This window comes from Euleptes europaea, chromosome 2 (genome assembly GCF_029931775.1).
Source record: "Euleptes europaea isolate rEulEur1 chromosome 2, rEulEur1.hap1, whole genome shotgun sequence".
Classification (NCBI taxonomy): Eukaryota; Metazoa; Chordata; class Lepidosauria; order Squamata; family Sphaerodactylidae; genus Euleptes; species Euleptes europaea.
In genome coordinates this window covers 8,520,264-8,543,206 of record NC_079313.1, presented here as the reverse complement: position 1 = coordinate 8,543,206, position 22,943 = coordinate 8,520,264, and the positions used below count along the sequence as shown (strand labels likewise).

Here is a 22,943-nt window from a genome sequence, read left to right as displayed (position 1 = left end):
GGTTTCTTTGAGTACAGCCGAGGCACTGTTGTTAAAAAAAAGAAAAAGTATCCACTAAAAAACCATCCTACTGAGCTGACACCTCTTAAGTCCTGAAATGGGCACAGAAAATTCGGGGGGCTGGGGAGAGTAGAAGAGGGCACAGCCATCTGGAAAGTCGTTTCAAGCACAAGGATCTGGAACAATCGGCGGAGGTTTTACTATGTGGGGGGGGCTCGCACCCCACACAAGCTCCGTTCACTGGTACTGCAAAAATAAAACGGGGGCCCCTGCCGCCACACGAATACAAGACCGGGAACGCGAACAGGCAGCGGAAAAGCCCCAGGTGCGAATCTAACTAGAACATGGAGGACAGTTAAGTGAAGGTGGGGAGGTTGTCCCATGAACATGACAGGCTCCACGGAGACCCAAGAGGTTTAGCACTGGGGGGTGGCAAATTCCTTAAGTCTGTGGCAGCCGCACTCCCTCCCTGCAAGGCAGTGCTGTTTCGTTCAGCAGAAAACCAAAGTGCTCCCCCTGCAAACATCCCACCCCCCCCAGGCATGTGACACAATTATAATGTGAACGGGGGGGGGGACAAAATCATGCCACTCTAAGTGCACAGGGCCACCCCCCACCCCCAATTCCTTTGTATAAAAATATATTTATCTATAAAGAAGCGACGATGCTTCCTCGTCGTTGTGATTTGTGGGCAGTCGACACCCATGGGATGGGGAGGTGCCCTGGCCCTTGAGGGGCAAGGGGGAATGAGGATGCCCACAAAGGTGGGCATTGGGTAGACAATGCACCATGGCCTCCCCCTCCGTTGTCTGGGGCACGGGCCTGCCAAAGTGTATGGGATGAACGCACAGGCCCCCCCCCACAGACACCCTTCAACAAGCCCCTATGCCCGACATAGTTTCTTGGATGTCCCCGAATTTTCAACTGCGGCGCCGAAGCAAAGACCCAACCTTTCTCTTCCCCCCGCAGCAAAATTATACACTGTTTCGGAAATCCAGCGTCATATTAAAAAATCTTTCATTTCTCTCCACTCCGAGAGAGGCGTTTTCAAGTTGCTCACATCTCCAAAGCAGCTTCGGATTTCACGCCCAACCGAGGCTGGGGGTGGGGAGGGTGGGAAGAGGGAAAAAAAGTGTATTTTTTTTTTTAAAAAGACACTGCATAAAGCAATGGGGGTAGACTTTCCGTACATTGACATATTCAACAGAAGCCCCCACCTTTTGCAAAGGGGTACGCGCATGTGTGTGTCAACAACTTCCCAGAAAGGAGACTTTGCAAACTTCGCAGTAAGAAAACCAGAGGTGGCGGGGCAGGGATCTCTCCTCGCAAGATGTGGAACAACCTCATGGCTCGCTGCTATCCAACTGGATTTCCCTTAGGCCATTGCAGCTGCCTTCTCTGCCCCTCCCCTTCCCCCCCAAATTGTTCACCAGAAGCAAGGGAAACCCGGAGCACAGCACTTCTGGTTTCCCCCAGCCATGCCTTGGGTCTCACTGCCCCCTTTTTCATTTCCCACCCTGGGCTGGGGGGCGGTTTGTCTTCAAACAAAAAAAGATCGCTAAACTTTGTGACCAAGATGTCGCTTGTATTGCTACCCCCAAAAAAGAAAAGTGCATTGAGAAATGAAATGAAATCCCTCCCCCAAATGTGTAAACGAGCCAGCCACACTCCCGCACCCCTGCTTTGGAGAGGGGCCCAACGGTGAATAAATCTGGGGGAACCAGAAGAGGCCGAAGCAACAAGTGGAGAGGAAAACCAAAAGGAAACTCTTAAAAAAAAAAAGTATTGACAAAACACAAGCAGACAGGTAAGATCTACAAAAAGGAGAGGGGAGCGCAGGCCCCAATCCTCTCAAGCACCGGAGACCAAAAATGCATTTTAAATTAAACTCTTGATGCAGAAGGGGAGAGGGAACGATTCTTTGCGGCTGGCTCGCTGTCACTTTGCTTCTTCTAAAGAAACGTGTAGAATTGTTTTCCCCCCACCCATCCGTCTTTTGTTTTCTTTCCAAAAAACGATTCAATGAAACCAATGGCGAGACGGGAAGGGGGAGAGAAGAACCAACAGAAGTGCAGATTGAAGCTTAAATAGTTAATGCTTTTCTGCAGACCAGACAGAGGAGGAAAAAAAACCCTGGGCACTTGAGAGCAAAAGTCTGACCTGCTTTTCTTCAGTGAACGGCCCCCTCCCAACCCCCCCAAATTCTGTGTTTCTCGGGAAGAAAAGAAAAAGTCACGAACTGGGGAAGGCTGTCCCCCACCCCATTCCCAGGCTAGCCCATCAACAGAGTCACAGTGGCTCCTGCCCGCACCCCGAGCAAAACCAGAGCAGGGGGGCGGAGAGACGAAGCCTGTTCCCCATCCAACCAAGGATTCTCGATCCATTAGCCAAAGGGGGGGAGGTGTCCAGGAAGTCAAACGAAACGTAGTCCCAAAAAGGATCCTGGTCTCTTCCGGCAGAAGCGTCACTTGTGGCGCTGGATGGTTTTCCTCTTTCTTCTCTTGAAGAAACAGCAGCACCTGAAGGAGGAATAAAAGGAATTGGTGTCACCATTTAAATGTTTTTTAAAACGACTCCAATTCAGTTTGCAAAAATCACAGACGGGCGTCCTGAGACTTCCCGTCCTTGCGGTAGGGAAGAAAAAGAGTTTTTTTTATATGCCGACTTTCTCTACCACTTAAGGAAGACTCAAACCGTCTTACATTCACATTCCCTCCCCCTCCCCCTGTGAGGTACCTGGAGCTGGGAGATTTCTAACAGAGCTGTGACTAGTCCAAGCATAGAACCTAAAAGCTGAGCTGAAAATTATTACAAAATACTGATATTACTTATTATACAGTGTACACCAAATTAAAAACACTAGGCCTTAAATGTACTGGCTGATCAATTAAAATATATAAAAATAGTTGCTAATGTTCCAACACAACTATTTTTATATATTCTTTTAATTGATCAGCCTGTATATTTAAGGCTTAGTGTTTTTAATTTGGTGTACACTGTATAATAAATAATATCAGTATTTTGTAATAATTTTCAACTCAACTTTTAGGTTCTTTGTCTTGTTAAAGTTTGTTCTTTTTTTTCTTCCCTTTTCGTTAGTTCCACAGTTTGATGGCATGCCCAGTAGTGTCCAGATCACGCGAAGTTATGGTACCGCTTTACTCTGCCCTGGTTAGACCTCACCTAGAGTACTGTGTTCAGTTTTGGCACCGCAATTTAAGAAAGATGTAGACCAGCTGGAACGTGTCCAGAGGAGGGCAACGAAGATGGTGAGGGGTCTGGAGACCAAGTCCTATGAGGAAAGGTTGAAGGAGCTGGGTATGTTTAGCCTGAAGAAAAGACTGAGAGGGGATATGATAACCATCTTCAAGGACCTGAAGGGCTGTCACATAGAGGATGGTGCCGAGTTGTTTTCTGTTGCCCCAGAAGGTCGGACCAGAACCAACGGGTTGAAATTAAATCAAAAGAGTTTCTGTCTAGACATTAGGAAGAATTTTCTAACAGTTAGAGTGGTTCCTCAGTGGAATAGGCTTCCTCGGGAGGTGGTGAGCTTTCCTTCCCTGGAGGTTTTTAAGCAGAGGCTAGATGTCCATCTGTCAGCAATGCTGATTCTATGACCTTAGGCAGATGACGAGAGGGAGGGCATCTTGGCCATCTTCTGGGCATGGAGTAGGGGTCACTGGGAGTGTGGGAGGGGGTAGCTGTGAATTTCCTGCATTGTGCAGGGGGTTGGATGATGACCCTGGTGGTCCCTTCCAACCCTATGATTCTCAGCTCTTGGCCCGAGTCCCACCGAATAGCAAAGCCCCCGGGAGCCAGCGCAACCGAGGAGGCAGCTACTCACTTTGTGTCGTCGGCCACCTCGACCTCGGCGGGGGCGGTGATGGGGGCGTTGGAGTGGCCAGCGGTCGGATCGTCCGTGTTCAACTCCCCATTGGTTGAGCTCATTACCTACGAGGAAACGAGAGATGGGCGGGGTCAGCAACCCGGGGGAAAACTGGACGGGGGCAGAGGGAGGTGGGGAGCCGCCTGGCCGGAGGGAAAAGGCTAGCGTCACAGAATTCATGCTGAGTCTGAAAACCCCAAAACAACTGCAAAGACAGATACAGGATGGTCATGTCCAACGAGATACAAGGGCATCAGACAGCGGTCCTTTCCTTTCCTTTTTCAAGCTCCCATGGTTGAAGCTCCCAAAGGGTTGAAATTAAATCAAAAGAGTTTCCGTCTAGACATCAGGAAGAATTTCCTACCTGGTAGAGTGGTTCCTCAGTGGAACAGGCTTCCTTGGGAGGTGGTAAACTGTCCTTCCTTGGAGGTTTTTAAGCAGAAGCTAGATGGCCATCTGTCAGCAATGCTGATTCTTTGACCTTAAGCAGATGATGAGAGGGAGGGCATCTTGGCCATCTTCTGGGCATAGAGTAGGGGTCACTGTGTGTGTGTGTGTGTGTGTGTGGTAGTTGTGAATTTCCTGCATTGTGCAGGGGGATGGACTAGATGACTCTGGTGGTCCCTTCCAATTCTATGATTCTATGAAAAGTCTTGAGCAGTAAATGGGGAGCCTTTATTTCTTTAAGGAAAATATGGTGGAGTAATACTTGGCCACCACCAATGTTGTTCCTGGATCTCTATCCACCAGCAAAAAGGGGACTATTTTATCTTTTGTTACAGTGGAAGGTAATTTAATTAAAATGGGTAAATCCATTGATCGTGATAAGAATTGTATTGGGGACATTCCAGCATCATATGAAATCGTGTGTCAACTCTCTTCAGATCACATGGACAAAGTCTATCTGAATAAGGTAAGTTATCATATCTTCCATTTAACACCGCCGAAGGAGCGGCGTTCCAACGAGCGAGCGCAAAAGCTCTGCGGTAACAAGGGACTGTTAGGTTGCTAAAATAAGCTGGGGCTCACAGAGATGGAAAATTGGGTAGAGCATACCCCAAAATTGGGTAGAGCATACTCTCCGAGCACACATTATAGAACTGGGATAATCTAGTTTTTACATATAATTCTTGATGATTAATATTCTCTTTTTCCCATACTTAAGAAGGTATCCTTAGATAGGCCTGGGCATGATAATTTCTTATCAATTTCTTGCATCCAGAGGGAGCAGAACTGGTCTTGATTTCGTTCGCAGATAAGGACGCCAGAAGGCGGCAAAAGCTTTCAGAAGCGATACACCCAAGTTCCAGGGAAAGGGGTCTTCAGAGCAAACCCCCAAAAGAAATAACGGAAGATTCTTAAGCCAAGGGTTGCTGATGGTCAGCTCTCGCAGCCCCTCCTGCCCAAGACAGCCAGAGCAGAAAGATAAGTTAAAAAAAAAAAGATGGAACAAGTTGTGGGTTTGCTTTAAAAATGTCTCTTGCTAGACCCCCCCGCTCTAACACTTTTTTTGGGGGGGGAGGGGGAATTGGGATACGCCAGCTTGACACAAAAACATTTGTTGACACTGCGCAAGCTGCAATTTAAAAAAAAAAATCAGGAGCTCCCTGGCTCTTCCAGAGCAAATCTGCATGTTTCTTGGCATATAGCTTTGTGTTAAAATGCAAACCAGGGAAATGTGCTTTAATTTCACAGTGACAACAAAGGCCACAGAAATTGGGCCTGCTCTGGTGAGGAAGCCGAGACGCGGCGCTTTTCGGTCCAGAAAACACAGCCTGGCTTCAAGCACGAGGACCACAGACAAGGGGCAGGACAGAACAGATGCCAAGTCTCGATGGGAAATGGGCCAGATACAGCGGGTACTACAGGAGAGCCTAAGAGGCACCCACATCACAAAAGCGCGTGTGAACAGACACTCACACACACACACACACACACACACACACACACACAAGGACACTGGAACCACCTAAGCCCAAGACACGGCTCAAAGCCCACCAGGAGTTGAGCCAAATGCTCCCTTCCCCACAGGTACCACAAGGCTAGGAGAAGCAGCATGGTGGCGGCGTACTCACGGAGGGTTCAGGCCGGGGGAGTGGGGGCAGGGGAAGAATAAGCAATTGACCAATCTCTTCCAGTTGCCAGGAAGGAATACCTCCCTCACTGAAGACGAAGAAGTTGGTTTTTATATGCCGATTTTCTCTACCTTTTAAGGAGAATCAAACCGGCTTACAACTGCCTTCCCTTCCTCTCCCCACAACAGACACCCTGTGAGGTAGGTGGGGCTGAGAGAGCTCAGAGAGAACTGGGACTGGCCCAAGTAGGCTGCACGTGTAGGGGTGTGGAATCAAACCCAGTTCACCAATTTAGAGTCCGCAGATCATGTGGAGGAGTGGGGCATCAAACCCGTTTCACCAATTGAGAGTCCACTGCTCAAGTAGAGGAGAATCGAACCCAGTTTTCCAGATTAGAGTTCATCGATCATGTAGAGGAGTGGGGAATCGAACCTCGTTCTCCAGATTAGAATCCACCGCTCATGAGGAGGAGGGGGGAATCAAGCCCGGTTCTCCAGATTAGAGTCCAACGCTCATGTGGAGAAGTGGGGAATCAAACCTGGGTTCTCCAGATTAGAGTCCACCGCTCATGGGGAGGAGGGGGGAATCGAACCCGGTGCTCCAGATGAGAGCCTGCCACTCTTAACCACTACACCACGCTGGTTCTCTACTGACGTTTGACAGGAATGGCTTGGAATTCAAGAGTGGAACCAGGTCCCCATATGTTGGAGGACCCATACTGGAAGAGAACGGAAGCGCACCTTCTTTTCAAACTCTGGGCCGGTTCACAGGGCTAGACCACCGCCCCTCCCACGTCTTGACCGTTTCCGGGATAATGGAACGCAAAAACTGGACCGCTCGTGATAACCCAGAAATTGTTCCATTGGCAGAACTCCAGGAATGGCGGCAGGAAGTGCTCCCAGGTGAGGGAGATTTGGGGCCCCACCAACCAGCCTCTCTGGGCCCATTCTTGGGGCCGCTTGAGAACCACCCCTAGGCTGCCTCTTTTCAGTGCGCGAATTGGCGAGCGGGGCCTGTTTCCGCCGGCGGAGACCTCAACCCACATTGACGCTGGGAAGGAAGGTCCAAATTCAACCCGGCCGAAACACACAGGCCATTCCGGAGAGACCAGTAGTGTTGCCAGGTGTCTCTTCGCCACCGGCGGGAGGTTTTGGGGGCAGATCCTGAGGAGGGCGGGGTTTGGGGAGGGACTTGAATGCCATCGAGTCCAATTGCCAAAACGGCCATTTTCTCCAGGGGAACTGACTTCTATCGGCTGGTGATCAGTTGTAATAGCAGGAGATCTCCAGCTAGTACCTGGAGGTTATACTCTATAAAGAAAGCAGTATTAGACCAAAGTAACGTTGCAAACAGGTGCTATATTATATTTACAGTGAACACTCTAACATAAGCAATTCTTATATTCAGCTTTGCTTATTTAAACAAACAAAAAAACTTCAAACTTTTAGAAGCATTTTCCATATATGTTCCAATCACAGTTGTAAAGAGTTCAATTTCGTGTTGAAGAGTGCATACATTCCAAAGCTGAATATAAGAATTGCTTATGTTAGAGTGTTCACTGTAAATATTATATAGCACCTTTTTGCAACGTTACTTTGGTCTAATACTGCTGTCTTTATAGAGTATAACCAACATTACAGCAGGCTGATTACTTGTTTTACCAGTACCTGGAGGTTGGCAACCCTAATCACCCCTGTACTTCCCCCAAATCTTGGTAAAGGACTCAAGGAAGACAAGACTCCAGGATTTGGCCCCTCTCAGAGATACCCACTGATTTGTAGATATGGTTGTCAGCTCTCGGTTGGGAAATACCTGGAGGTTTTTGGGGCGGAGCCTGAGGAGGGTGGGGTCTGGGGAGGGGAGGGACTTAAACACCATAGAGTCCAATGGCCAAAGCGGCCATTTTCTCCAGGGGAACTGATCTCTATCTGATCTTGTGAATTTCCTGCATTGTGCAGGGGGTTGGACTAGATGACCCAGGTGGTCCCTTCAAACTCTTATGATTCTATTGGCCGGAGATCTGTTGTAATAGCGGGAGATCTCCAGCTAGTACCTACAGTTGGGAACCCTAGAGACCAGGCTGGAACGAACAAACGGCTTGAGGGTTTGTGTGCACAGGAAATGCGGGGTTTGACGCTCCAGTGACAGGTGGGGGGAGTCGAACAGCGGTTTGCGGGTCCCGGCCCCGGTCACCCCGGCCCCACCTCTTCCCCCCCCAGCCCTGTCATGTACCTGCACGGAGCCCCCAAGCCTGCTGGCTGCCAGAAGAGTTCCTAAGGCCTCCTCAGCAGGCGGCCGCTCAGCCGGGGGATCCCATAACTCGGTCCCCTCTGGTGACTGCTGATGTCGGAGGCAGGCGGGGGGAGGGAAAGAGAAAGAAAAAGAGAGAGAGAGAGAGAGAGAGAAAATGGAAAGGGAAGGGAAGTTGCAGGAGCAGAGGAAGTGACAGAGAGAGAGAGAGACAGAGACATGCAAAAGCAAAAAAAATAAAAAATATGAGGAGGCCAGAATGTAATCTGGGCACCCCACCCCCACCCCCGTTCCCAGGGGAGAAGCACCAACGCTGGGAGAACAGTTCCGTTCCCCCGGGTCAATGCAAAGTTTGCAAGCACACACACAGTTAAATTGTGGAACTCCCTGTCCCAGGATGCGGTGATGGCTGCCAACTTGGAAGGCTTGAAGAGGGGAGTGGGCATGTTCATGGAGGAGAGGGCTATCCACGGCTACTAGTCAAAATGGATGCTAGTCATGATGCATCCCTATTCTCTCCAGGATCAGAGGAGCAGGCCTATTATATTAGGTGCTGTGGAGAACAGCCAGGACAATGCTGCTGCAGCCGTCTTGTTTGTGGGCTTCCTAGAGGCACCTGGTCGGCCACTGTGTGAACAGACTGCTGGACTTGGTCTGATCCAGCAGGGCCTTTCTTATGTTCACACACACTTTGTTTCTTGTAGAGAGGATCTGAAAACGAGGGCCCCCAGCCTCAGATTCACAAGCCTGAACAGCCTGAAGGGACGTGCTTATCGGCCCCCTAAATGCTTTTTTAACAAAGGCACAAAGAACGGGTGACCCTCCTTTCTTAAGCACCCACCCCTTAAGGAGGGGGCTAGTGCCACAAGAACCCCCTGAAAAGCCCATGTGGGGGGGAGAGCTCAGTGGTGAGACATAAGCACGCGTAGGAGGTCCCGGGTTCGTTCTCCAGCGGGCCCCCCACCCCCAGCAGGCCTGGGAAGGACCTGAGACGGAGACTGCGGAGAGCCGCAGCCAATCGACACAAGCAGAACCAGGCTAGACGGAGGACTGTCAAACCCGATTCGCACCCAGGTCACACACAGCCCATGCGGACTCCAGCCACTTTTGGGCTGCTGAGCTAGTCCCTTTGGCCAGGAAGAAGCAGCTAGTCATTCCCAATCTAGTGGCACCCCTCCCCATTTCGAATCTCTTGGCACTTTGGTTCATTCCCAGTTTGGCTCCAAACCTCTCGCCCCCCCCCCTCTCGCCCCCCGCCGGAACGTTTCGGTGCGTCCCCTACCTGCTGCTTGATGAACTGCTGTGCTTTCTCTCTGTTTGGAGGCTGGACTTGTACGTCACTCTGGATTGTGCCGATGGGGGTTGGCTGCAAAAAAACAAACAAGAGAAGGGGGCTTGAAGGCCGTGGACTGGGCACGGGAAGAGAAGAGAGAGAGATTCCCTGCCTCTGTAGCTCAGGTGTGCAGATATTTTAAAACTCCAAACGCTACGTCCCAAGAAACGCATTAGGGGACAGAGGTAGAGTATCTGCTCAGCATGCAGAAGGTCCCAGGTTCAATCCCTGGCATCTCCAGTTAAAGGGACTGGGCAAGCAGGTGATGGGAAAGACATCTGCCTGAGAGCCATGGTGAGGGCCATGGCTCAGTGGCAGAGCATCTGCTTGGCGTGCAGAAGGCCCCAGGTTCAATCCCCGGCATCTTCAGTTAAAGGGACCAGGCAGGTAGGTGATGTGAAAGACCTCTGCCTGAGACCCTGGAGAACCGCTGCCGGTCTGAGTAGACGATACTGACTTTGAAGGAGCAAGGGTCTGATTCAGTAGAAGGCAGCATCATGTATGTGTTCACCTCCCCTCTTTAATTATATGATTTTAAAAAAAAAGTCTATATATAAATAAGCGGTAATAACAAATATCTTACCGCTACAGAAGGGAAGGTACCAGCATGGCGTAGTGGCTAAGAGCGGTAGTTTGGAGAGGTGGAGTCTGATCTGGAGAACCGGGTTGGTTTCCCCACTCCTATACATGAAGCCAGCTGGATGACCTTGGGCTAGTCACAGCTCTCTTAGAGCTCTCTCAGCCCCACCTACCTCACCGGGTGTCTGTTGTGGGGAGGGGAAAGGAAGGTGATTGTAAGCCAATTTGATTCTTCCTTAAGTGGTAGAAAAAGTTGGCATATAAAAATCAGCTCTTCTTTTTCTTCTTCTTCCCTATGCTTCCTATTTTATCCTCACAACAACCCTGCAAGGTAGGTTAGGCATCTCCAGTTAAAAGGGTCATGTAGTAGAAAAAGAATTGGTTTTTATATGCTGACTTTCTCTGCCACTTAAGGAAGAATCAAACCGGCTTACAAGCACCTTCTCTTCCCCTCCCCACAACTGACACCCTGTGAGGTAAGGTGGAGCTGAGAGAGTGAATTGCCCAAGCTCACCCAGCTGGCTTCATGTGAAGGAGTGGGAAACAAATCCAGTTCTCCAGATTAGCCTCCACTGCTCATGTGGAGGAGTGGGGAATTAAACCCGGTTCTCCAGATCAGAGTCCACTGCTCCAAACCACCACTCTTAAACCACTACGCCACGTTGGCTCTTGAGGAGGTATGACAGACCTCGGCTCGAGACCCTGGAGAGCCGCTGCCAGCCTGAGCTTGATGAACTAAGAGTCTGATTCAGTATAAGGCGCCTTCATGTGTTCAAGCTGCACCCCAAAATCTTCTCTTTACATCCCAGGAGGAAGAAAATAGGATTACTAGTTATACAAGCTCATGATAGACTCCCGGTCCACCTTGTGACAAGCCATTTAGCAATATCCATCCCCCCGCCCGAAAGAGCCAGAGTGCCTTTCTACTTTCCAGTCCACAGCCACCTAAAATGAAGGCGCAGAGGGGCAACAGGGGAACTCCCATACAGACTTCAGCCCCAGCATTTCTGCTGCTCTTACAACTAGAAGAAGAACAGTTCGTTTTTATATACCGATTTTCTCTACCCTTTATGGAGGGTAGAGCCAGCTTACAATCACCTCCCCCTCCCCACAACAGACACCTTGTGAGGCAGGTGGGGCTGAGAGAGCTCTAAGAGAGCTGTGACTAGCCCAAGGTCACCCAGCAGGCTTCATGTGGAGGAGTTGGGAAACCAACCCAGTTCGCCAGATTAGCATCCACCGCTCACGTGGAGGGGAATCAAACCCGGCTCTCCAGATTAGAGTCCATCGCTCTTAACCACCACACCACACTGGCTCGCCACCCCACTAAAGCCCTGCTCATCTCTCTTGGAAATACTCCACAAAAACAACTGATTCCCCCCCCCCAATAAATCATCTTAAAATTCAGGGTGGCATTTTGTGTCTATGCTGGTGCTTCACGCAGGATCCCCAATTGGGGAGGGGCCGTGGCTCAGTGGTAGAACATCTGATTGGCATGAAGAAGGTCCCAGGTTCAATCCCCAGAATCTCCTTTAAAGGGACTAGGCAATGTGCAAGACCTGTGCCTGAGACCCTGGAGAGCCCCTGCCGGTCTGAGTAGACAAGACGGACTTTGATGGACCAAGGGTCTGGTTCAGTAGAAGGCAGCTTCATGTGTTCATGTGTCATGTTCACCACTGAGCAAAAAATACAGAGAAAATCAGACATGGGATCCAGCCTTCCCCGCCACTACTTACTAAGGCTTTACCCGCCCAGTCATATTCGTAATCGAAGACGAAGCCATTCCGATCAAACAGGTCGGTAAAGAGCTTCCGCAGGTAGTCGTAGTCTGGCTTCTCGAAGAAATCCAGACGCCGAACGTAGCGGAGGTACGTGGCCATTTCCTCTGCAAAAGGGGGGGAAAAGGGGGAGGGGGAAGAGTCCCTGTGATCAAAACAGCCTTGGCATGAGACAAAAGCAGGGAGAGAGAGAAAGAGGGCTCTGGACAGAAATTCTGCAGAAATGTTTTATTTTCTTTATTAGGCAATATCATCCTAATAAATAGTGCAAATGCTGGCTGCTGCCATTACTATTGGTATTAACAGAGTTTGGGGTCCTAAGCATTGAGAGCCAGCGTTGTGTAGCGGTTAAGAGCGGTGGACTCTAATCTGGAGAACTGGGTTGGTTTCCCCAGTCCTCCACATGAAGCCAGTTGGGTGACCTTGGGCTAGTCACAGTTCTCTCCGAACTCTCTCAACCCCACCTACCTCACAAGGTGACTGTTGTGGGGAGGGGAAGGGAAGGTGATTGTAAGCCACCTTGAAACTCCTTAAATGTAGAGAAAAGCGGGGTATAAAAACCTACACTTTCTCCTTCGTTTAGCATCTAGCATCACATTAAATATAAGAATGTAATCAGACCAATGGTCCACCTAGGCCAGCACCCTGTCTCACACAATAGCTAACCGGTTGCTCTAGAGGGCCAATAACAGGGCACAGAAGACGAGGCCTTCCCCCGATGTTGCTTCTTGGCACTGGGATTCAGAGGTTGACTGCATCTGAACATGGAGGTTCCCTTTAGTCACTAGGGCGAGTAGCCACTGATGGACCACTCCTCCGCGAATCAGGCTAGCTCTTTTTCACCCCCTCATGACGTCCACTGACAGTGATTTCCGCAGTTTTATTACTCATTGAGTGAAGAAGGGCTTCCTTTTGTTTTGTTTGGTTTTTATATACTGATTTTCTCTACCACTTAGGGGAGACTCAGACCGGCTTACAATCACCTTCCCTTCCCCTCCCCACAACAGACACCCTGTGAGGTAGGTGGGGCTGAGAGGGTTCAGAGAGAACTGTGACTAGCCCAAGGTCACCCAGCTGGCTTGGTGTATAGGGGCGGGGAAACCAATTCTGTTCACCAGATTAGCCTTTGCCACTCATGTGGAGGAGTGGGGATCTCCAGATCCGAGTCCACCACTTCAAACCTTAACCACTACACCACTCTGGTAAGAGGGAGGCCAGTGTTATTCCCATGAGAGGGAGTGGAAAATGTGAGAAAGAATGACTTACCCAAAGACCACATGGGGCGTTTGTGATGTGGATGAGATTTGAACCCGGTACCCTCCCACATCACAGCTCAGTCTCCATGCCCCCCCACACCAACCAGCTCACTCAATCCCACCCTCCCCTCTGTACCCCCGCCCCCCATAGTCTCTTAAATCCTCAATTACTTCCCTAGGGCCGGGGCAGGAGTTTGCGTAAGCAGAGGCTCCTGAATAAATGGCAGTAGCCTGCAGTGGTTAGAATGCTGGGCAAGGACTGGGAAGGAACCAACTTCAAATGGGCCACTCCACCATGAAGCTCAATCTGGTGACCTTCATCCAGCCATGTGCTCTGAGCCTGACCTGCTTCACAGGGCTGTTGTGAGGATTAAAAAGGGGAAACTATAAATGCTACCCTGAGCTCCATGGAAGAACGGCAAGATAGACAGAATAGACTGTGTTATAGGAGGAGGAGGAGGAGGAGGAGAAGAGTTGGTTTTTATATGCTGACTTTCTCTACCATTTAAGGGACAATCAAACCGGCTTACAATCACCTTCGCTCCCCCTCCCCACAAAAGACACCCGGTGAGAGAGCTCTAAGAGAGCTGTGACTAGCCCAAGATCACCCAGCTGGCTTCGTGTGTGTGAGTGGGGAAACAAATCCAGTTCACCAGATTAGCCTCCGCCGCCCATGTGGAGGAGTGGGGAATCAAACCCGGTTCTCCAGCTCAGAGTCCACCGCTCCAAACCACCGCTCTTAACCACTACACCACGCTGGCTCTCTAACATGGCCAACATGCCACCAAGCAAGCCCGACTGACGCAAATGCTGGCTGTCTCCCCCTTCCCCACCCCCCAGTCATCCTTACCAGGGAAGTTTTCGCACAGCACTTCGACGGGCGTGGCTCTTTTGGTGTCGCCGATCTTCTGATACCGTTCCTTCAGTGTGTCCGCCTAGAACGAGGACGGGACAAGAGCAGGTCAGCCTGAAGGAGTGTGGGACATTTCCGCCCCGGAACATGGCAAGGAGCAAACGACTAAGAAGGGCATAGCTTTCCTGTCTGACGTTCTGAAATGTGTGAAAGATCCTGTGCAGCCACTCGACCAGCTGCTGTGACATCACAGAATGTTCCCCAACACCTGAAGGGGAAGGAGCCATCGCAGAAGTTCTGCAGGCATCATGGCAGCGTCGGCCTGCGGGATGCCGAGGTTAGGATGCCGAGGTTAGGCAGCACAGAGGCATGAACGATTTCGCCTCCTGGCACGCCAACTGGTTCTCATGTACAAAAACGCCTTCCACACTTAGGGTTGCCAGGTCCCTCTTCACCACCTGCGGGAGGTTTTTGGGACGGAGTCTGAGGACAGTGAGATTTGGGGAGGGACTTCAATGCCATAGAGTCCAATTGCCAAATCGGTCATTTTCTCCAGGGGAACTGCGCTCTGTCGGCTGGAGATCAGTTGTAATAGCAGAAGATCTTCAGCTAGTGCCTGGAGGTTGGCAACCCTAGACCAATATCCTATCTAGCCCAGCGCAGTTGCCACCAGCTAGATGCCCCTGGGGGGTCTACTAGCAGGTCACAGAGGCCGCAGCCCTCCCCTGCTGTAGGCCCCTGGCTGCAGGTGCCATGCCTCTGAACATGGGGGCTCCATTTACCCATCACGGCTAACAGTCATCGATGGATCTTTCCTTGTCTATATAGAAGTAAGCTGATCTGGGGACGGCAAAGAAATGGGCTCAACTCTTGATTTCCTAGCTGTTGCCCCCAAGGCTAGGGTTGCTAGGTCCCTCTTCGCCACTGGCAGGAGGTTTTTGGGGAGGAGTCTGAGGATGGCGGGATTTGGGGAGGGGAGGGACTTCAATGCCATAGAGTCCAATTGCCAAAGCGGCCACTTTCTCCAGGTGAACTGACCTCTATCGGCTGGAGATCAGTTGTAATAGCGGGAGATCTCCAGCTAGTACCTGGAGGTTGGCAACCCTATCCACACCCCAGTCAGGAGGGACGGGGGGGGCGGCGGCTATCAAGACATGATTGGGGTCAAAAGGCAGGCTGGAAATCTTTAAAATTCTCTCTTTCCTTACAAGTTATTTCTATCATGCTTACAAAATATCCAAAATCGGCACCCAGAAAAATCACGGCTGTCTCGTTAAAATAAAAAGCAATCCAAGTTTCCAGCCCCAGAGAGGTTGTCATTACAGTGCACTTGGCCAACGTCCTCTGTGTGTGTGTGGGTGGGATTTCCAAGAGTGGGGCTCTAGCACCCCTTCCTACAACCACGGAAAACGATAAAATTATGCAAACAGAGACAATACATAAGCGTATTTGCATGCAGCAAACGGGCCGAAGGGATTCTAGGGGGTCGGCCCCTCACCTTGAGGCCTTGCCAGGGTAGGCTCCCACGCAGGAAATACATGAACATGTGGCCTAGTGCTTCCAGGTCATCTCGGCGGCTTTGTTCTGCATGGGAAGAAATGGAGAGTTACGGATACAGGACCACCCTCTGGGTTCTCTGAACCACCATCTTTAATTTTGGTTAAGCACCCCTTTTTTGGGTGTGTGTTGTGTGTGCCTGAAACATTCTTGCACATCCAGCGATTAGGAGAGAAGTTCATATAAATCATAGCTTTGCACGCGGAAGTTTTGTTTCTGCAAAAAAAACCGAAAACAATACGGGGCTTTCACAATTTTGCTCCTAGCTGTGCCGATTTTCCTTGGCATTAAACCAGGCACAGAAAAGAGTCATAAATCAAGAACAACCCCTCACACACACACAAAACTTGCCCAATTTGTTCTTTTAGCATTTAAAAGCCCGTTAACCCTAGGGTTCCCAGGTCCCTCTTCGCCACCAGTGAGAGGTTTTTAGGGCAGAGCCTGAGGAGGGCGGGGTTTGGGGAAGGGAGAGACTTCATTGCCATAGAGTCCAATGGCCAAAGCGGCCATTTTCTCCAGGTGAACTGACCTCTGTCGGCTGGAGATCAGTTGTAATAGCAGGAGATCTCCAGCTAGTATTTGGAGGTTGGCAACCCTATTTCCACTTCAGTCTGTAAACATTTCTTTCCCCCCTCGTCTTTTGGGAGCTCTCGTTTTCCAATTGGCTTGCTTCTTTGAGGCGCCTGATGCGTAGGGTTGCCAACCTCCAGTTCACCTGGAGAAAATGGCAATTGGAATCTTTGGCACTGAAGTTCCTCCCCTCTTCAAACCCCACCCTCCTCAGGCTCCATCCCAAAAAATCTCCTGCCAGTGGCGAAGAGGGACCTGGCAACGCTATCTCCTCTACAGTTTCCAACAGCACCCTTTTGGTGGCTAAACGGGAGCTTTGTTGGTAGGGTTGCCAGCTCTGGGTTGGGAAATATCTGCAGATTTTGGAGGTGGCACCTCAGGAGGAACCTCACAAATCTCGGCCTTTTGGCTAAGTGTAGTACCTGATTACCATCTGCTAGAGATCAGTTGTAATAGCAGATCTCCAGCTACCACCTGGAGGTTAGCAAGCCTCATCAACCCCCCCTACTTTTAAAAAGTCCACACCGCCTTGAAACTATCTAGCTACCTTTCATTGTTTTCTCTCTCTGCAGCACTTGAAGCTTTTAAGGGCTGCCGTTTTTATAAACTATTTGCTTCCATTCAGCTTTACAAGACACTGTGTTCCTAATCTCACCACTCGGAGCTGCTCTGGGTCTAACGGTAGGCTAAAAAAAATACCAAATTGCTCTTGCAAAGTTTTTTTCAATCATCGTTATAAAACAATCACACCCCAAAGCAAAAATTACATTATACCCCCATGATAATGAATCAACCCAGGGTGCAGCAGCTCTACTAGGGTAACCAGGTCCCCTCTTCGCCACCAGTGGGAGGTTTTTGGGGCGGAGCCAGAGGAGGGCGGGGTTTGGGGAGGGGGAGGGAGTTCGGTTCCATAGAGTCCAATTGCCAAAGCGGCCATTTTCTCCAGGTGAACTGATCTCTATCGGCTGGAGATCAGTTGTAATACCAGGAGACCTCCAGCTAGTCCCTGGAGGTTATACCAGACAGTAGCAAAACAGAGGCTTGTGCAAAAAACAGCAGGGCCTGCCGATATAAATACAACTGTTTTAATTCTGATATAGTTAAGTGTCTATTGCTTTTATTTTAAATCTGTGCGCTGTTGTTTTATTGGCGTATGCAGTATTAAAAAACCTGATCTGATCTGGCTTCACTCATATCCCGCTATTCTTCTCAACGGGGACCCAAAAGTGGAGCACATCGTCCCCCTGGCCTCCACTGTATCCTCACAACAACCCTGTGAGGTAGGTCGGGCTGAGAGCATGAGGCTGGACCAAGGTCACCCGGCGAGCTTCCACAGCAGGGTGGGGATTTGAGACTCCCAGATCCAATCCAGAGCTGACCACCCTAACTCCGGCCCTCTGTTGCTGTCTTCTGACCCGGCAAAGAGCACAGTTCATGAGGTTCCCCGAGGAGTCCTCTCCAAGTTGCGCCCGCCAGGCTTACCTTTCCCGAGGTGAGTGTTGATGCTCATGTATCGGGCCGTACCCGTCAGGCTCTTGTGCTCTCGGTAGGGGATGTGTTTTTTGGTCTCAGGGTCAATGTACTCTTTGGCCAGGCCGAAGTCGATGATGTGGATGGTGTGTTGTCGTTTGCTGCCCGGGCGGCCCACTAAGAAGTTCTCCGGCTTGACGTCCCTGTAGATCAGGCTTTTGGTGTGAACGTACTCCATCCGGGTGATCTGGGGCGGGGAGAGGGGTTAGGGGGAGGGGGAGGGGAAGGAGGAGGTGGAGAAGAAGGAGGATAAGAAAGAGAAGGAGGAGAAAAGTTGTTTTTAATTGCCGACTTTCTCTACCACTTAAGGAAGAATCAAACCAGCTTACAATCACCTTCCCTTCCCCTCCCCACAACAGACACCCTGTGAGGTAGGTGGGGCTGAGAGAGTGTGACTAGCCCATCACCCAGCTGGCTTCATGTGGAGGAGTGGGGAAACAAATCCAGTTCACCAGATTAGCCACCTTCCAAAATTATCTTCTGCCAATATAAGGTCTAGAAACTTGTTTTTCAAATATATAGCAAGATTCTCAAGAAGCCAGATTTATGTCCCCAGTATCATGGTGGGGGGGGGGCATTCCCATGGAACTGCCGCTTGCAAAAACAGAAGCAAAACAACAACAGAAAACACAACCTAGGATCACCTTAAAAGTTTTATCGTGGTGGTAGCATCAGGTGCATGAAGTTATACTAGGGACATTTGGGGGGGGGTGTTGGAGAATTATGAGCGGTGGAACACTTCTTGCGGTGTGAACAGCAAGAAGTCCAGCCTGTGGCGTTGTTCAGCAAAATGCACACAAAGACACACTACCAAATCATTGCATCGCAATGTGTGAGCTTTTCAGGCTCCCCAGAACTCTTAAAGAGAGCTGTATTTTTTAGCACAGAAAGCTCTGTTGGGTGTGTGTATAAATATATATACATATAAGGGGTTCCTGGCAATGACTGTGGAACACGCACAAGAGGGGGGCATGAATATAGGACATAATTCTGCAGGAGATTACACGTAACAAAAAACGTGCCACTGGGTGCTATATCCAGAGTCCAACTTACTGGTCTTTGTTTTTACAGTTTAAAGATGTTTCGAGCCCCTGCAGGGAATAAGCAAACCCTGCTGGCGTCCCAAAAAAAGACAAGAACTGGTACGACAAATACTTAAACCAGTAACTTTTGCAACGGAGGTGGGTGCAGCAAATTCAACGGCCCAAGCCGGAACAAAACCACACCGAATGCCACAAAAGCCAGGATAAAATCTTGCCAAATTGCTTAACTATAGTTTCAGAATTCAGCTTGCAGGATCTGGATTGCCACGACATGGGATTTTCATCCTTTTTTTAAACGCAGTAATCAATATAGAAATAGACCTGACCATAGACACGGAGGCAAGAAGCTTGTCTCCTCACACACACACCCTGAAGAAAGGGAGTGATCCAGTGGGCAGAGCCCGTCGAAGGCTGCTCACCAATTGGATGGCGATCATGAGGACCGTCTTGAGCGTGAACGTCCTGTCGCAGAGGTCGAAGAGATCTTCCAGGCTAGGTCCCAGCAGCTCCAAGACCATGGCGTTGTACTTCCCGCACGGGCCAAAGTAGTAAACCTGAGGGATTCCTTCTGGAAGGGGTCGAGAAAGCAGGGAAAGAAAAGGGGTGAGCGTCACGCCCGCCGTGAGAGGCCCCCCCCTGCAAAAGCCCCCCCTCCTCCCAAGGGTTGATCTAAACCCTAACCCCGTCCTGGCTCTCGCTCAAAACCAAGACGAAAAACAGCAATTGGTGCAAGGGAAAATATTTAATGTTTAAATTGCCCCTACTCATTTTGCATACGCTTCCTCAGGGGGATCGTTCTTAACTGAAACGTCCCAAGCAAGCAAAGAAACAATTAATGGATTTCTTTGCTTGCTTGGGATGTTTGAGTTAAGAAAGATCCCCCTGAGGAAGCATATGCAAAATGCGTAGGGGCAATTTAAACACTAAATACTTTCCCCTTGTTAATAAGAACATAAGAAAGGCCATGCTGGATCAGACCAAGGCCCCTCAAGTCCAGCAGTCTGTTCACACAGTGGCCAACCAGATGCCTCCAGGAAGCCCGCAAACAAGATAACTGCAGCAGCACCATCCTGCCTGTGTTCCTCGGCACCTAACATAATGGGCATGCTCCTCTGATCCTGGAGAGAATAGGGATGCATCATGACTAGCATCTATTTTGACTAGTAGCCATGAATAGCCCTCTCCTCCATGAACATGTCCACTCCCCTCTTAAAGCCTTCCAAGTTGGCAGCCATCACCACATCCTGGGGCAGGGAGTTCCACAATTTAACGATGCGTTGTGTGAAAAAATGCTTCCTTTTATCTTTTTTGAATATCTCACCCTCCAGCAGATGACCCCATGTCCTAGTATTATGAGAGATGGGGAGAAGAGCTTCTCCCTGTCCACTCTCTCCATACCTCGCTGTTGCTGTTTTTCATCTTTGGTTGGTTTGGTGCGGCCCTCTTTTCTTTTGTTTGCTCTCACTCAAAACCGTCAACGGGAGAGGGGCAAGAAAGAGAGGCACTCTGGGAACTGTAGGCCTGCGAGGGATTCCCCGAGACCATTACTCAGAGATTCGAGTCACAACTGGAATGGGGCGTGGGACCAAGCTAAGACCGTTGACAGGAGAGGGCAGGGAAATGAAAATACTTAGCATCATTATCATGATGGCCCTTGTAAAGGCAGAAAGGCAGAGTAAAAATTTTGTTAATAAAAATAAATAAAATAAATAAAGTGACATACTTGTCGGGGATGCTCAAGGCTGATCCTGCATTGAGCAGGGGGTTGGACTAGATAGCCTCTATGGCCCCTTCCAACTCCGTGATTCTATGTAATTTAGTAATCGTAATACTGCAGAGGAAGTGCTTTGAACAAGCTTCCCACCGCTGTTCTTAAACTGAACCCAACTAAGGCTAATGTTAACGTTGGGCTAAGAGAGTTCTGAGGGAACTGTGACTGGCCCAAGGTCGCCCAACAGGCTTTGTGTGGAGGAGCGGGGAATCGGACCCGGTTCTCCAGATTAGAGTCCACCGCTCTTAACCACTACACCAGTCTGAACAGGAAGCCAGGAGGTATTTCTGGGACACAGGAAGGGTGAGGGAGGAGAGAGTGGGTGTGGTGGTGAAAAGCGCTGTCAAGTCACAGCTTATTTATGGTAACCCCGTAGGGTTTTCAAGGCCAGAGACGCTGGGAGGTGGTTTGCCATTGCTTGCCTCTGAGTGGGCTGAGAGAGTTCTGAGAGAACTGTGACCGGCCCAGGGTCACCCAGCAGGCTTCATGCGGAAGAGTGGGGAATCAAATCCAGTTCACCAGTTTAGCCTCTGCCGCTCATGTGGAGGAGTGGGGAATCAAACCCAGTTCTCCAGAGCAGACTCCACTGCTCCAAACCACCGCTCTTAACCACTACACCACGCTGGCTCTCTGGATAAGAGCTCTCAAGGGGCCGGATGGACCATTGGTGTAATCCAGCAAGGGGTCTTCTTACATTCTTATATTTAATGTGATGCTAGATGCTAAATGAAGAACAGTAGGTTTTTATACCCTACTTTTCTCTACCTTTAAGGAGTCTCAAAGCGGCTTACAATCACCTTCCCTCCCTCTCCCCGAAACAGGCACCTTGTGAAGTAGGTGGGGCTGAGGGAGTTCGGAGAGAACTGTGACTGGCCCAAGGTCACCCAGCAGGCTTCCTGGGGAGGAGCGAGGAATCGAACCCGGTTCTCCAGACTACAGTCCGCCGCTCTTAACCACAACACCACGCTGGCTCTCTAGAGGACTTAACAGCCTTTGAAACAATTCTCAGGTCACGCACCCACCTGCATTGCCAAGCTGTTTGTAGAACCGGTACTCCAAGTGCAGCTGAGGCGCTCTGGACTTGATCGGTTCCTTGGGAGACAGAGGGAGAGCAATTGCAAAACCCCGTTTGCATTCTCTGCAAAGTTACACCGAGATCCGTAAAGCTGCGGTTAAGCCGGCGGCTTCTGCGACCACAACTGCTGCTGCCATTCACGCACGCCATTCTGTCCTTTGCGTTTACATTTTTAGAAAGACACTTTGCTCAATCGCGAGGCTTCCGCTGACAGCACGGCTTTGACTAGACCCACTGCACAGTTTTTATGACTTTGCTTTCTGTGCACTGTGAGTGTGTGTGCTGACTTATGGCGACCCTGTAGGGTTTTCAAGGCAAGAGATGTCGGGAGGTGGTTTGCCACTGCCTGCCTCCGCGTGGGCTCAGAGAGTTCGGAGAGAACCGGGACTGGCCCAAGGTCACCCAGCAGGCTTCCTGTGGAGGAGTGGAGAATTGAACCCCGTTCTCCAGATTAGAGTCCGCCGCACTTAACCACTACACCACGCTGGCTCTCACACTGGATCTAAATTTTAAAAAATATTTTTTGATTTTTTTATTGTTTTTATTACAAGATATGGGAAAAGGGAAACAGGGAAAGGGATAATCAATCTTGTTCATAATATTGTCGAAGGCTTTCACCGTCAGAGTTCATTGGTTCTCGTAGGTTATCCGGGCTGTGTAACCGTGGTCTTGGTATTTTCTTTCCTGACGTTTCGCCAGCAGCTGTGGCCGGCATCTTCAGAGGAGTAACACTGAAGGACAGTGTCCTTCAGTGTTACTCCTCTGAAGATGCCGGCCACAGCTGCTGGCGAAACGTCAGGAAAGAAAATACCAAGACCACGGTTACACAGCCCGGATAACCTATGAGAACCAATCTTGTTCATGTTACATTTCGAATGCACCGGTGTACGGACATTCTAGGTCACTATCTCTATCATAATCTTCCTTTCTCTTCTATTAAAGGTAAAGGTCCCCTGTGCAAGCACCGGGTCATTCCTGACCCATGGGGTGACGTCACATCCTGACGTTTCCAAGTCAGACTTTGTTTGCGGGGTGGTTTGCCAGTGACTTCCCCAGTCATCTTCCCTTTACCCCCAGCAAGCTGGGTACTCATTTCACCGACCTCGGAAGGATGGAAGGCTGAGTCAACCTTGAGCCGGCTACCTGAAACCAATTTCCGTCGGGATCAAACTCAGGTCGTGAGCAGAGCTTTTGACAGTAGTACTGCAGCTTAACATTCTGTGCCACGAGGCTCCTTTCTCTTCTATTACTATTATAATATTCATGTAGCAATTCTCTAATATTATGTTTAATGTCTCTGGTATTACCTTTCAATCTATTATGAAAAACAATCACTAATGTCATAACAATATCATCTGAAACATATACTTTATGAACTGTCATATTG

General features: G+C 49.9%; 1 protein-coding gene across 2 annotated transcripts in view; it reads right to left on the bottom strand.

Moving 5' to 3' along the window:
• Positions 1-2,436: 2,436 nt before the first annotated feature.
• The window catches only part of CSNK1G2 (casein kinase 1 gamma 2), a 61,900-nt gene continuing 41,393 nt past the window's right edge, over positions 2,437-22,943 (bottom strand). For both annotated transcript variants that reach the window (XM_056844260.1, XM_056844261.1), the window contains exons 4-12: positions 21,504-21,573; positions 19,130-19,278; positions 17,620-17,854; positions 15,509-15,594; positions 14,008-14,092; positions 11,860-12,008; positions 9,494-9,577; positions 3,845-3,951; positions 2,437-2,519 (exon numbers count right to left, since the gene is read on the bottom strand). In XM_056844260.1, the coding sequence (XP_056700238.1) occupies positions 2,465-2,519; positions 3,845-3,951; positions 9,494-9,577; positions 11,860-12,008; positions 14,008-14,092; positions 15,509-15,594; positions 17,620-17,854; positions 19,130-19,278; positions 21,504-21,573 (1,020 nt within the window). In that variant the 3' untranslated portion in view covers positions 2,437-2,464. The remainder of the gene's footprint in view (positions 2,520-3,844; positions 3,952-9,493; positions 9,578-11,859; positions 12,009-14,007; positions 14,093-15,508; positions 15,595-17,619; positions 17,855-19,129; positions 19,279-21,503; positions 21,574-22,943) is intronic.